The following is a 13,469-nucleotide window of genomic DNA, read 5'->3' as shown; positions in this document are numbered from 1 at the left end:
TCATTCCCTGCAAGGTTGAAGAATGATTGATTTAGCATGAATTATAATTTTAAAAAAACCCCATTTTTTGCCCAGTTGCTATCTCAAGGCAAGGTATTTACAAAAGCAAAAGACCTCCTTATCAAACCACTGAAAGAAACAACTCAGGGTTCATATTATTGTGACACAGGAATATCTGATACTGATGGTTCCGATACTGCTGGATCTGGATTTTTTTGGCTACTTGACATTTAGTATTAATTTTAAATAGTATCAATCACTTGTCTATCCATAGTGTCTACGTGTAGATGTGTGCATGTGTACATGTAGATGTGTACAAGTATATAAAGGTGTCCCAAAAGTCTTAGTGTGACTTTACATCTATATGTGTTTGTGTGGATGTGTCTGTAGATATGTATATATACAGATACCTTATATGCATATGTATATATGTATATATTTTTCTCACACTCTCTTCTCACAACTATTCTAGGAGAAAGGAAGTATGCTATTACTTCTATTTCATAGATGAGGAAACCAAGGTTTATAGATAGTAACTGCCTTGCCTAAGAGCAAAGAAAAAAGTTGTGAATTTAAAACAATCCACTTTTCTAAAAGTTACTCCAAATAGTAGTGTACATATTCTTAATTGCCCTCTACAATGTCACTAAGCCCCACATCTCCCAGTCTATTTATTCCTCTTCTAGAAATCTCAATGAAAAGTTACTGATCTAATTTGCTTAATTTACTCCCTTGTATTTAAGAACTGAATTTTCTTTGACCAATTCTTTATGGTTTCTTTAAAAATGAAGTAATGCTTTGCTATAAAATTACCAAATGCTTTTTAGAAACATTTCTCTTTATCCTCAGAATTTCTTGGGACTGTTTACATCAATCATTATATACTTGTTTTGGGGTTTGTATCTTAAAATGATATGCCAGCCTTGGACTCATTAATAAAATAATACTGTTTGCTTATTACTCCTTTGATGTTCCAAATATCCCTTTTCCTTCTGCAATCGCCATTTCTTACCAAATTATACTTCTAAACTAATACATGATGATGCTGTAAAGTGTTCAAAAGACTTTTCTCCCTTTTGAAAAAACTATTTTGCCCTTCTATCTTCCAACCTATAAAAATTTTTCTAAAAATAGAATGTTTTAAAATGAGGAGATGGAAGCCAGTAACATCATGTTCTAAGTTCTATAGTCATTTCCACCATTTTATTGACACAACAACACACAGCAACTATAGAGATGAGGCTCAGAAGTAAGGTATTATAGAAATGGGGCAGCTTGATGTAACAAAATAGGTACTAACTAGACTGGGAGTTGGAAGATCTTAGCCTTCAAATCCTAACTTTGATATGCACTATCCAAGTTAAAGTCTTGGTTTCTTCATCTGTAAAATGAGAGAGCTGGGCTAGTTGACTTCTGAAGTCCCTTTGGAAATCCTATCCTAATCTTTTGTGTCTTTCTTATTATCTTTTTTTTTTTCTGGCAAAAAGGAAAACACATTATCTCCATCAGGTTAGAGCCAAAGACTCTTGTTGTAAGTAAATCTAGACAAGTTACTTAATTTCTCTTGGACCCAATTTCCTCATCTGTAAAATGGGGATAAGAGCATCTTCTGAGATAGGTGAGGAAGGTCATTGTGAGGTTCAAATAAGACAACCTGTACAAGTATTTTGCAGACATTAAAGGTCTCTATGAATGTTAATTATCCATTCTCTTGAGGAAAACAGAAGGAAGGAAATGAAGTGCTTACTATGTGTCTCGTACTATCTTAAACATGACAAATATTATCTCACTTGATCTTCACAACAATCCTGAGAATTAGGTGGTATTATTACCCTCATTTTCACTTTCACAGTTGAAGAAATTGAATCATACAGAGTTTAAGTGATCTGCCCAGTGCACATAGCTAGGAAGTGTCTGAAGATGGATTGACATTCAGTTCTCCCTGACTTGACTCCAAGTTCTCTCTATTGTGTTTCCTAGTGTCTATAACAGAAAAATATTACAACATGGATCTGAACCCCACTCTGCCAATGACTGTTTGTGTGATCTTTGACCAGTCCATGTCTCTAGGTCTCAGTTTCTTATTGATAAAATGGAGACAAAAAAGTATATATTATTCTTGTGAGAGAATACCATATCATGAACAAGAGAAATACTGCCTCCTGCATAGCCCACACCCTCTATAGCCACAATTCCTTTTGGCGCCCAAATTCCACAAAAATCTATTCTGATGCAGTAAGGCATAACATGTACCCACACTTCCTAATGCTTTTACAATGTAATGTCTAAGAGTAGTAAATAAGATTTCCTAGATCATGTTGATAAACCATTAGTTTCTTTAAAAACAAACAAACAAACAAACACAAACTGCTTTAAAAGTGTAGCCAGCCAAAGCTTTTTGCATGGAAAATATAACCAGAAGCTTTGCAAATGACCTATTCCATTCTTCTGCCCTCAAGCTGCATATGTATAAGCCAGCCCAGAAAATGAGAAACTATTCTATTTTTAAAGACTTCCTGAGAAAGTGATTTTGCAACCTCCCTTGGTAACTTCTTCCAATGTTTAGCAAATCTCACCACCAGAAATTTCTTACCTTAAGTTTAACCTTGACCCCAAACACTAGGGAATATAGACTCTAATTGCTGAGAACTGCCTATCACTGCTACTGTTGAGAACTGATGAGTAAATGTAAGGATTTTTCTTAATGATTAAACTTTTCAGTGACTTTCAAACTGAAAGCTACTTAGAAACTTACCTCTGCTAGTTGGAAGAGTGCCGACTTCCCACAGCGTTTCGTTGGCTCAGGACTTCCCAATTGCGATGTATTTGAAGAGATCTACATTGAAAACAATCCACATAAAGAATGTTACAATACCAGAAAGCTGGCATCTGCTCACAAATACTCAAACTTTCACCGAATCTTTAAAATATTGTTTGTTTTTGCCAAGCGCTCAAAGCTTCCTAATGTACTTACCTTACCCGTTTAATTTTTGAAGTTTAGTTCAATGGGAACTGAGTGTGTGGTGTTTGCTAAGCACTATACTGAGTTGGAAAGAGAAATAAAAAAAATCAAGTACAGTTTGTCCTCTCAAGGAGCTTACAGTCTAATGGGGGAGAAAACACCCAAAGAGTAGTGATAACTTAGGAAGGAAACTATATTCAGACAAATTACAAGGTTGGTAATTAGGATTGTGGGGAAGCAGGGAAGAAATATGCCATTCAGAAACCATGATTTGATTGACAAGTTGATTTGACCATGGTTGATAATTCCAGACCAAGGAGGAAGTAGCAAGTGAGGAGACTTGGGAGTAAAGTGAAGCATGGCTGAGATTGTATAATGGTCCAGAAGAAGCAGACACCCATCAGGGGAACTGATTCTAATAAGTAGAATCCTCCATTGTTTGTTATTACTGTAAATCTCAGTAATCACAATACATAGTTTCAAACATGGCTTGGGTGGCTATTTTTAAGGTGATAATTTTCTTGGTTATCATTTGAGTGCAGCATGAGAAAATTTCCCCCTTTTGGATTTTTAAATGACATAGAAGCTAAGCAGGAAAAGCACTGACTCCACCACAACTAAAATCCATAGAATCACTTTCATTTGGCCAAACACCAATAAAAAATTGGTCTCCTTAGGACTCCATGGAAAACATAAAATCAAATTATAAAAATTAGCAGGCCGTTATATGTACAAGGCAAAGAGTGTTAAGTGTTGTGAAACAAGGAGATATTAAGATGTAAAGATGCGGTCCCTAATCTCATCAATTTTATAGACTACTAGTTGAAGGAGGAGGGCACATTTTACTAAAATAATTTACAATGTAAGTAGCATGTACTATGAAATGGAAAACAAATGGTGCAATAACTGCTTGAGCCCAGTGAAAAGATTTCACTTTGAGTGTGTGTATTAATATCTTCTCAATGTTACACACAGGCAGCTAGGTAGCACAGTGGAGAGTGCCAGGCTGGAGTCAAGAAGACTCATCTTTCTGAGTTCGGATGCAATCTCTGATACTTAATAGATGTGTGATCCTGGACAAATCACTTCACCCTGTTTGCCTTAGTTCCGATCTGTAAAATAATCTGGGGAAGGAAATGGCAAGCCAATCCAGTATCTTTGCCAAGAAAACCCCAAATGGGGTCACAAAGAGTTGGACATGACTGAAACGACAACATCTTCTAGAAATATTTTAGAGCTAAATGATACAGTAGAAAGACTACTGAATTTGAGTCAGGAAGTCTTGAACCTCAGTTCAAAACTGGCCTGGAACACCCAAAAGTTGTGTGACCCTGAGCAAGTCATTTAATCTCTGCCTGCTTTTTCCCAATCAGTAAAAGGAAAGGGTAATAACTCCTGCCTCCCAGGATTGCTATGAGGAAATACTTGTCAAATGCTTTGCAAACCTTAAAGTACCACATATGCTAGCTTTTATTATTCATATCACTTCTGTTCTTTATTCTTCCTTCTCATTTTTACAGAAATATTTCTATACTTCTGTTCATGTATGGAATAGTCCTGGATAATCAATGATTTCAGAAGCTCTGTTCTTATAGGTTGCTTTGGGGCATTTCCTGGACCAGCCGTCTCTACCTAACCTTATACAAAAAGAGGGTTATTTTGGACATTGTAGGAATATCCTTTATGGATTTCCTGCCCAATTATAAACCTTTGTGGGTTGGAGAGGTGGCCCAGAGCAGAGGGTATTGGTGTGCCTATTTAGGAGGCTTGATGTGTCTGCCAGGCAGATTTTTGATAAGTTTAAATTTAGGATGGTTTACAATTAGACACCATAACTTTAGTTAAAATAAAACTATGATTTGCTCCACTGTAAGTAATCCTTGAATAGGTATTGAAAAAATACCACGGTGCATATTTTTGAAAACCTGCAACATTTTTATCAACATTATTCTTGCTTATTAATGCTAATTCTGCCCTATTCTAGTCAAGCGTAACCTACTGTACTCCCTGGATGCTGAAGAACAAGTCAGTAAATATCTCATTTATCCAGCAATATCAGGAAGTGAGAGGATTTAAGCTTTGCTATTGACTGATTTGAGTTACAGTATGAGAGTGACTGATTTACATACTTACTGATCATTTGGCTAGATAGAGTATCAACATGGTGTAAAATCTAGAGCTGGTTTCAGAATTAGAGTTCAAATTCTACCTGACTGGCCTCAGACACTTTCTAGCTGTGTGACCCTGGGTAAGTCACTTAACCCCCATTGCCTGGCTCTTACTGATCTTCTGACTTGGAACCAATATTTAATATTAATTTTAAAATGGAAGGTAAAGGTTTAAAAAAAAATTCTACCTCTGACACATGTAGGCTGGGTGACTCCTGGTAAATCCCTTAGTTTTTTAGTCCCCCTAGGCAGCTCTCCAGGATTAGAAGTGGCAGAGAAGGTATTGATCTTCATTGACAGAGTTTCTTTACCAAAATTTCCCTACACTGATGAAATCAGTGATTTAGTAAAAATCAATTAATCACTACAAGGAAGGTGGGCCTTTTCTACATTTTTGTTATTGTTGTTCAGTCATTTTTCAGTCACGTCTAACTCTTCATGATCCCATTTAGACTATTCTTGGCAAAGATATTAGAATGGTTTGCCATTTCCTTCTCCAGCTTATTTTACAGATACAAAGGCAAACAGCATTAAGTGACTTGCCCAGAGTCACATAGTGAGTAAATGTCTGAGGCCAGATTTGAACTCAGGAAGAGTCTATCCAACTGTAAACCTTGTACTCTTCTCTACTGTGCTACCTAGCTGCTCCTTCCCTACATTAAAATATAGCTACTTGAAGGCAGGTACCACAACTTATTTATCCTTTTATTTTCCCCCACCTAGATTGTTGTTTTTTTTTTGTACAAAGCAGGTATCTACCTATATTGTTGTTGAATTTTACTGAACCCTGTATCATTAAAGAGCAAAGTATTTTAAATGGAACATGAAATACCTCTTTCAGACATTCATTCAGTAATTTCCATATATTTATGACATATATACCCAGAGTAAACTTTCATAGCACTGTAGATTGATCTGTTACTCTCAATACTATCACTGTATTTAAAAATCACTGACCATGAAGGTGATGGAAGCAATTAATAGTAATGCAAGGGAGACAATAACCAAGAAGGAACTAGGAAGAGAATCCATGACCTAAGTTGTCAATATATAATTGAATGAGGTATGAATAATAAATAAAAGTGAATTAGATATACCAATCCACGGAGGCAAAAATGACATCACAGGTACAAATGAGGCTTGGTGAAATAGAACTCAAGAAAGGCAACATGTCATAGTGTCTAGAGTACAGGACTTGATATCAAGATACCTTAGTTTGAATCCTGCATCAGATAAATTTACTGGCTCTGTGACTCCAGGTGAATCAATTACTTACTCAACTTCTTTCTCTTTTACTTTACAGATGAAAACCAGAAACCTGTGCTACCTATTTCAAAAGGTTACTGTGATCCATCCCTACCGTTAGACTTAGAAGCCTAAGGCTAACAGAGCAGTGGTGACCTATAAATACGGAGGGCTGAGGGAAAGAGGTCCAACAAAGAGAGAGCCTCTTGTTGTCATGTCTCTTCCTCGTTCCCTCTATTTTATTTGCAGTTTAGTTGAATAAAAATAAATTCCTTTAAGAAAAATGTTGGGAGGGTAAGTACTTAGCAAACTTCAAATTTTATTTAGATGTGATTTGTCATTAGATATGTCTAGAAAAGGATTTACTTTATTTAGTAAGAATGCACTAGGCAAAAGGTTTAGTAGGTTAGTAAGTGAGCATATTAAGAATGCATATTCACTTAAAGTAATCCAGGAACAGGAGAATATTTGGGGTTAGAAGTAATAGAAGGAATTGGCAGAAAAAAGTTTGTTGTGGGAGCATAACACAGACCATTGTCCAAAAGAAAGAAATAGATAAGTTGGCAAAACAAATCACAAAACTGGCAAAGAGGTATATTATTGTGTAGCGTGATGAGAGACTTTAGCTATCAGGATATCTAACAGAACTCACTTTTTCCAGAAATAAATTCTTGATTTGTTTTAATGTTAATTAAATTAATTAATTAATTAATTCATTCATTCATTCATTCATAGATGAAAGAGGAAGTTGTTCCTGATCTGAATCTGACCTTAAAGAAGAAATTAGGAAATAATGAATAATTATTTAAAACAGCAGTTCTCAACCTCTCAATTTGTAGCAATGAAAATACATAATGCATATCAGGTATTTACAGTCCAAATCATAACTGTAGCAAAATTACAGTTTTGAAGTAGCCACCAAAATAATTTTTTGGTTTGGGGTCACTGCAATATGAGGAACTGTATTGTGGGGTCACAACATTAGAAAGATTGAGAACCACTGATTTAAAATAACATTTTTTTTAAAAGAAGGAAGGAAGGCTTAGCAGTATCAGATCTCAAACTACAAAACAGTAATAATCAAAACTGTTTGATGGGGGCAGCTGGGTAGCTCAGTAGATTGAGAGCCAGGCCAAGAGGCAGGAGGTCCTAGGTGCAAATCTGGCCTCAGACACTTTCCAGCTGTGTGACCCTGGGCAAGTCACTTAACCCCCATTGCCTAGCCCTTACCACTCTTCTGCCTTGGAACCAATACACAATATTGATTCCAAGATTGAAGGTAAGGGTTTAAAAAAAAAAACAACCCCAAACTATTTGATAGTAGTTAAGAAATAGGTTAATCACTGGAAGAGATTAGGTATGCAACATACAAAAGTGAGTTAAATCGATAGCCTAAAATTTGATAAACCTTACTACTGGAGTAAGAATTATTCAAGAAAAACTGGTATGAAAACTGGAAAGCAATCCAGCAGAAATTAGATATAGAACAACCATACAGGAAGATAAGCTCCAAATTGAAAATAGGGAAAGAAAGAGTTCATGAGCAAAAATGAGATAGAGGCTCACAGAAGGTAAAATTTAAATTTAAGTACTCAAAATTTAAACATTCTGCACAAATAAAACCAATGCATCAACAATTTGAAGCAAAACCAGTCATTAGGGGATTAGAGAGGAAATCTTTCCAGTAAGTTCCTCTAATAAAGGTTTCATTTCTAAGAAATATAGGGAGCTGAATCAAAGGTATCAGAGGAAAAGCCACTACCAAATTGATATGGTTATGAACACAGTTTTTAGAGGAAAAAAAATCCAAACTATCAATATCTACATGAAAAAATGCTACAAATCACTAATAATTACAAAAACGCAAATTAAGATCACTCTGAGGTTCTATTTTACATCCTTCAGACTAGAAGGCTGACAAAAAAAAGGAAAGTGAAAAATGTTGGAGGGGCTGTGGGAAAAAACATTAATGTACAGTTGAAGGAACTGTAATCATTGTGGAAATTTGGAACTATGTCCAAAAAATTCTACAACTGTGCATACCCTTTGACTCAGCAATATTGCTAGTTAGGTCTATAGCTCAAAGATATCCAAGAAACAAGATAAAGGCTTTTTTTTTTCCAAAGGCAAAAGCATTCTTCTTTATTTACTCTAATTCCAGTTCCAACCTTACACACTCCATTTGCAAATAAAAAAAGACATTTAATCAGTGTCCTGATCTCTGGAGTTGATGGAGAAGAACCTACACAGCCTTTCCCAAATGACTCCTCCCTGATCCCTTGAGATGCCCTTTCACGTATGCTTGGGACACAGTAGTAGGAGGTGTGTGTGTGTGGGGGGGGTGGCACTGGGTCAGCCAGGGCTTCTTGGGGCATAAGGCAAAAGCCAGCAGGACACAGCTCGGGCCACACAGATATCCCCAGATACTCAGGTTCCCATGATGTCACGAGTCATCCCTGCATGGTGGTGGGGGTAGAATGCTGCTCTCCACTCCCCAATGATCCAGGAGCCCCTGGTCTTGTGCCCAGGACGCAGGGCCCTACTGACCCTCCCCCCTTTCCTGGCCTCTGGCTTACGAGAAGGGTTTAATGAAGCCATAGTCCATACACTTGATGAGGCAGTCCCTGGCGGCCTCTACCACCTGTTTCCTCTTCTCATCAGGCTCCTGCTTGCCCACGAAGGTCAGGATCTCCAGCAGCTCACTCTCCACCAGCTTCTTGCCCAGCTCCTGGTCAGCGGCCAGCAGATTGTAGGCGATGACGATGCCTCTGTGCTGGACTGATAGACGGTCGTGGAGGCAGAGCCGCTGAAGGATCTCCAGCCACTGGGGCGTCACTTGGGTCATCTTGTGGCAGAGCTTCTTATGGGCAGCAGTCAGCATGGCCAAGGCTCCGGCTGCAGCATTCTGGACCTTGTCATCATCCTCCCCATCCTCCCCACAGAGCAGCACCACCAACTTTAGCCTGTCATTCCCATCAGCCAGGAACCGTTCCTGCACCTCTTTGTTGACCACCATGTTGCACATACACTCTGTGGCTGCCTGCCGCAGCTGGCCATGGTTTTCAAACATGTAATTCTCGATGTCTGGCAAGGCTTTCTCCTTGATGATCTTCTGCCGGAGTTTGTCACTCCTCCCTGACAGATTAGTTAGACCCAGGAGGGCTTCATAGTTCTGGAGTCCATCCCGCTGTGTGTCTAAGAGTCTTACCAATGGGCGTACTACTTCATACACCCTTTCTCCAGGAAAAGCAATGTCAGGGTTAGAGACAGCTGCAATCTTTGCCAGGGCATGGGCAGCCTTCACCTATAGAGGGTGATCACCAATTAGGGAATGGCTAGAGAAATTAGAATATATGAATGAAATTTAATACTACTGTGATGTAAGAAATAATGAAGTGGACGTTCTGAGAAATCTGGAAAGATTAATATGAACTGATCCTGAGTGAAATTAAGTATCAAGAATGTCTACCCTTTGATCCAGCCATAGCACTGCTGGGTCTGTACCCCAAAGAGATAATGGACAAAAAGACTTGTACAAAAATATTCATAGCTGCGCTCTTTGTGGTGGCCAAAAATTGGAAAATGAGGGGATGCCCATCAATTGGGGAATGGCTGAACAAATTGTGGTATATGTTGGTGACGGAATACTATTGTGCAAAAAGGAATAATAAAGTGGAGGAATTCCATGGAGACTGGAACGACCTCCAGGAAGTGATGCAGAGCGAGAGGAGCAGAACCAGGAGAATATTGTACACAGAGAAAAACACACTGTGTGGTATAATCGAACGTAATGGACTTCTCCATTAGTGGCGGTGTAATGTCCCTGAACAATCTGCAGGGATCTAGGAGAAAAAACACCATTCATAAGCAGAGGATAAACTGTGGGAGTAGAAACACCGAGGAAAAGCAACTGCCTGACTACAGCGGTTGAGGGGACATGACAGAGGAGAGACTCTAAACGAACACTCTAATGCAAATATTAACAACATGGCAATGGGTTCGAATCAAGAACACATGTGATACCCAGTGGAATCACGCGTCGGCTACGGGGTGTGGGAGGGAGGAAAAGAAAATGATCTTTGTCTTTAATGAATAATGCATGGAAATGATAAAATAAAATACTATAAAATTAAAAAAAAAAGAAATTAAGTATCAAGAAAAATTAACACAATGAGAGCACTATGAAAATAGTTCTGAAAGTCACATCAATTCTCAACAACATAATGACCACCAATGATTTTAGGACTGATGATGAAACATGTGGCTCACCTCCTGAATGGAAGCTAATGCGAGTTCAGAATGAGTTTTAAAGGGGGGACAGGTAGGGATAATGTTATATAATTTGTTCTACTTGAATATGCATGTTAAAAGGTTTTTGTTTTTATTTTAATGCTGAGGGAGGGAGAGAGGAAATCAGTTTTTATTACTTGATGAAAAAGGTTTAATTTTTTTCAATAGTCAAAAGGATAAATGAGTCATGAAAGTAGAAATGATGGGAAACTTGGAGGGGGGTGATGGAGTGAAGAGAGGTCAGGTAAAGTGGATTGTCTGACCATCATACTAGATTTTGGGAAAGTAGGTTTCAAAGAGCTTAGAGAAAGATTAAGTAGCTTCTATGTCTTAAAATGCTTTGAGAGGAAGTTGGCCCAAGAGGCATAGGAAGCCTTCAAGAATCAAATTCTAAATATACAAACTAATTATTTCAGAAAGATATAAAAATGAGTTATTTAAGATTCTGATATGAAATGATCAAGAGTTTGCCATAGGACTGGAACACAGTAAATGCTAGCTTGCTTTTCAAAAAAGGTAAGTGTTAGTGGAACCTTCAAACTGATGAGTTTGACTTTGATTACTGGCAAAATTATTGAGAGAATTATTAAAGGGATGGTTTGGGGGTATTTAGAAAGGGAAATCACCAATGACTAAGGGCCAATGTGGCTTAATTAGGAACAGATTCATGATGAATTAATTCATCTAATTTCTTTTGTTTCTACAGTTACTAGACTGACAAGCCAACCAAGGATTTAACAAATCCTTCCCCACTGATAATTTTTAACAAGATGAGAGATTAGGTGATTGGAATGGACTGAATCAACAGGCTCAAAGTATAGTTATTAATATTAATTTGGAGAGGGATCTTTAATGGAATCTTCAGGGGTTCTATATTTAGGATTGGGCCATTTAGCCTGTTTATCAATGACTTACATAGAAACACAGACAATATAATTATCACACTTGCCAAGTGATAGCCAATTCTACCTTCCACAGCATCTTTAGAATGTCTCCTTTCCACTCAAAGAAGTCCCTGTTCTCCAGGTACCTAACATCTCCTACTTGGACTCATGTAAGAGCTTCTTAATCTCCTTATTAGTGAGGAGACTATCATTAATTACATATATGAACCATATAAATAATTCATTAGTGCCTTATATATTTCTAATTCCCAATCTATTCTTCATACAGCTGTCATGAGAGTGATCAAATCAAATAAAGATTTTCTCCATTTCAGTCACAGAAGAGCCTGACTCACTATCTCTTTCCCCCTCCCCTATGTTTAAAAGAACTCAAATGAAATTATGTGCCATATAAATACACAGGTAGGAAAATAAGCATGGATTGAAGTAAATATATTCTGTGGTCTTTTGCAACCCTGAGAGTCTCTGATCTTAGGTGGTGGGAAAAGTTTTCTGTTCTAAATTGATCATATTGCTTATCTACCTTTAAATTCATCTAGTAAATATCAAGCATCCAAATTCATTTTGTGTAGCTACAGCTTACATTGATTGTGAGTACATGGCAGAGAAGATCATAGGCTAATCAGGATTTTAAAATATTAAAGCATGAAAATTTTGGATCTGGTTATATTTTGGAATCCAATCTTAGAATCTATGTTAAAAAATGAACAGATTTTTCTTTACTAGTAACTGGTTAACCTATTTATGTGCGAACAAGAAAGGTTACAAATAGAAAATTCATTTTTACTTATTGGAAGGGTAGTATGGTTACATAGTAAGACCAGGGCTAATAAGGACTAAATTCAGCCTACATGGGTTTTGATTAGGAAAAAAAAAATCATGGGAAACATATTGATAGTGTTGTATTGGTTTTCATTATCTTCTACTTAGATTTTATTTGGAAAATGAATGCATTTTGCCCTGTAAGTGTAAAAATGTACCTCGACCCCAATCCCCAAAGTAATATTTTCTTCATTTGGTTTGATGGCTGGTGAATCTGCAGTGAGAATACAACAATGGATTTTTAATCAATTGTGGTTAAGAAGAAGTCAAATGCCATTCTTAGCATGTTAGTTAATGTGTCTCCCTGTTAAATGAAAATACTTTCTAACTTTAATAAATGTCCATTTGATAAGAAAAGCCAACTCTTGGGGTAAACAATGTTCACAATGAATTATAGCTCTCCTGGAACAGAATCCTTCTTTTTTAAACCTAGTCCATTTGATCATTTCCCATAGTGATAGCAATAAAGAGAAAGAATGTAAGAGGGTCATATAATCAGAATGAAAAGTCATAGGGGATGGTATCCAGGAATATCTCCTGCTGTTTAAATCATATTACAGATATATGTGATGCTAAATAATTGATTCTGCTTGATATTATTATTGGAGGCCTGTCCAAGAATAGTGTGATGTGTAAATTGTTTTTTTCCTACTCTATAACATTTTATTTTCCTTAATTTTCAGTTACATACTATCATGGTGAGAAATTTACAATACACAGTGATAAAGGGATTTTTAGATGAAATGTCCCACTGGGTGGTTCTCTTACTCCCCCTCTACTATTCCCTACCAGGCTCTAGAAATGCTAGGAAGTTCATCTCTAGCTAATATCTAATTATCATAATTTTGTGCCTATAAAGTACACATGAAAGAAGGGGGAAAAAATCCAAATCTTTAGAGCCTGGGTGTTCTATCTGGATGGGTGATTTATGGAGTAATTGAAAATGTTTGGGGGTATGAGCTAAGGCTATAATTATAGCAATTCTATGCCAATTTAGAAGGTGCTCGTTATATGAAAGGTAACGGTTACACATTCTCATAGAAGGTTTTTAAAAGACAATTTAATTGGTGCACATAT

General features: G+C 37.0%; 1 protein-coding gene across 8 annotated transcripts in view; it reads right to left on the bottom strand.

Moving 5' to 3' along the window:
- The window catches only part of BBX (BBX high mobility group box domain containing), a 251,937-nt gene that overhangs the window by 84,006 nt on the left and 154,462 nt on the right, over positions 1–13,469 (bottom strand). For all 8 annotated transcript variants that reach the window (XM_056793423.1, XM_016433425.2, XM_016433424.2 and 5 more), the window contains one exon: positions 2,756–2,836. In XM_056793423.1, coding sequence (XP_056649401.1) covers positions 2,756–2,836 — 81 coding nt within the window. The remainder of the gene's footprint in view (positions 1–2,755; positions 2,837–13,469) is intronic.

Source organism: Monodelphis domestica, chromosome 4 (assembly GCF_027887165.1).
Source record: "Monodelphis domestica isolate mMonDom1 chromosome 4, mMonDom1.pri, whole genome shotgun sequence".
Classification (NCBI taxonomy): domain Eukaryota; kingdom Metazoa; phylum Chordata; class Mammalia; order Didelphimorphia; family Didelphidae; genus Monodelphis; species Monodelphis domestica.
The sequence above is the reverse complement of the archived record's forward strand: the minus strand, read 5'-3'. Positions and strand labels throughout refer to the sequence as shown.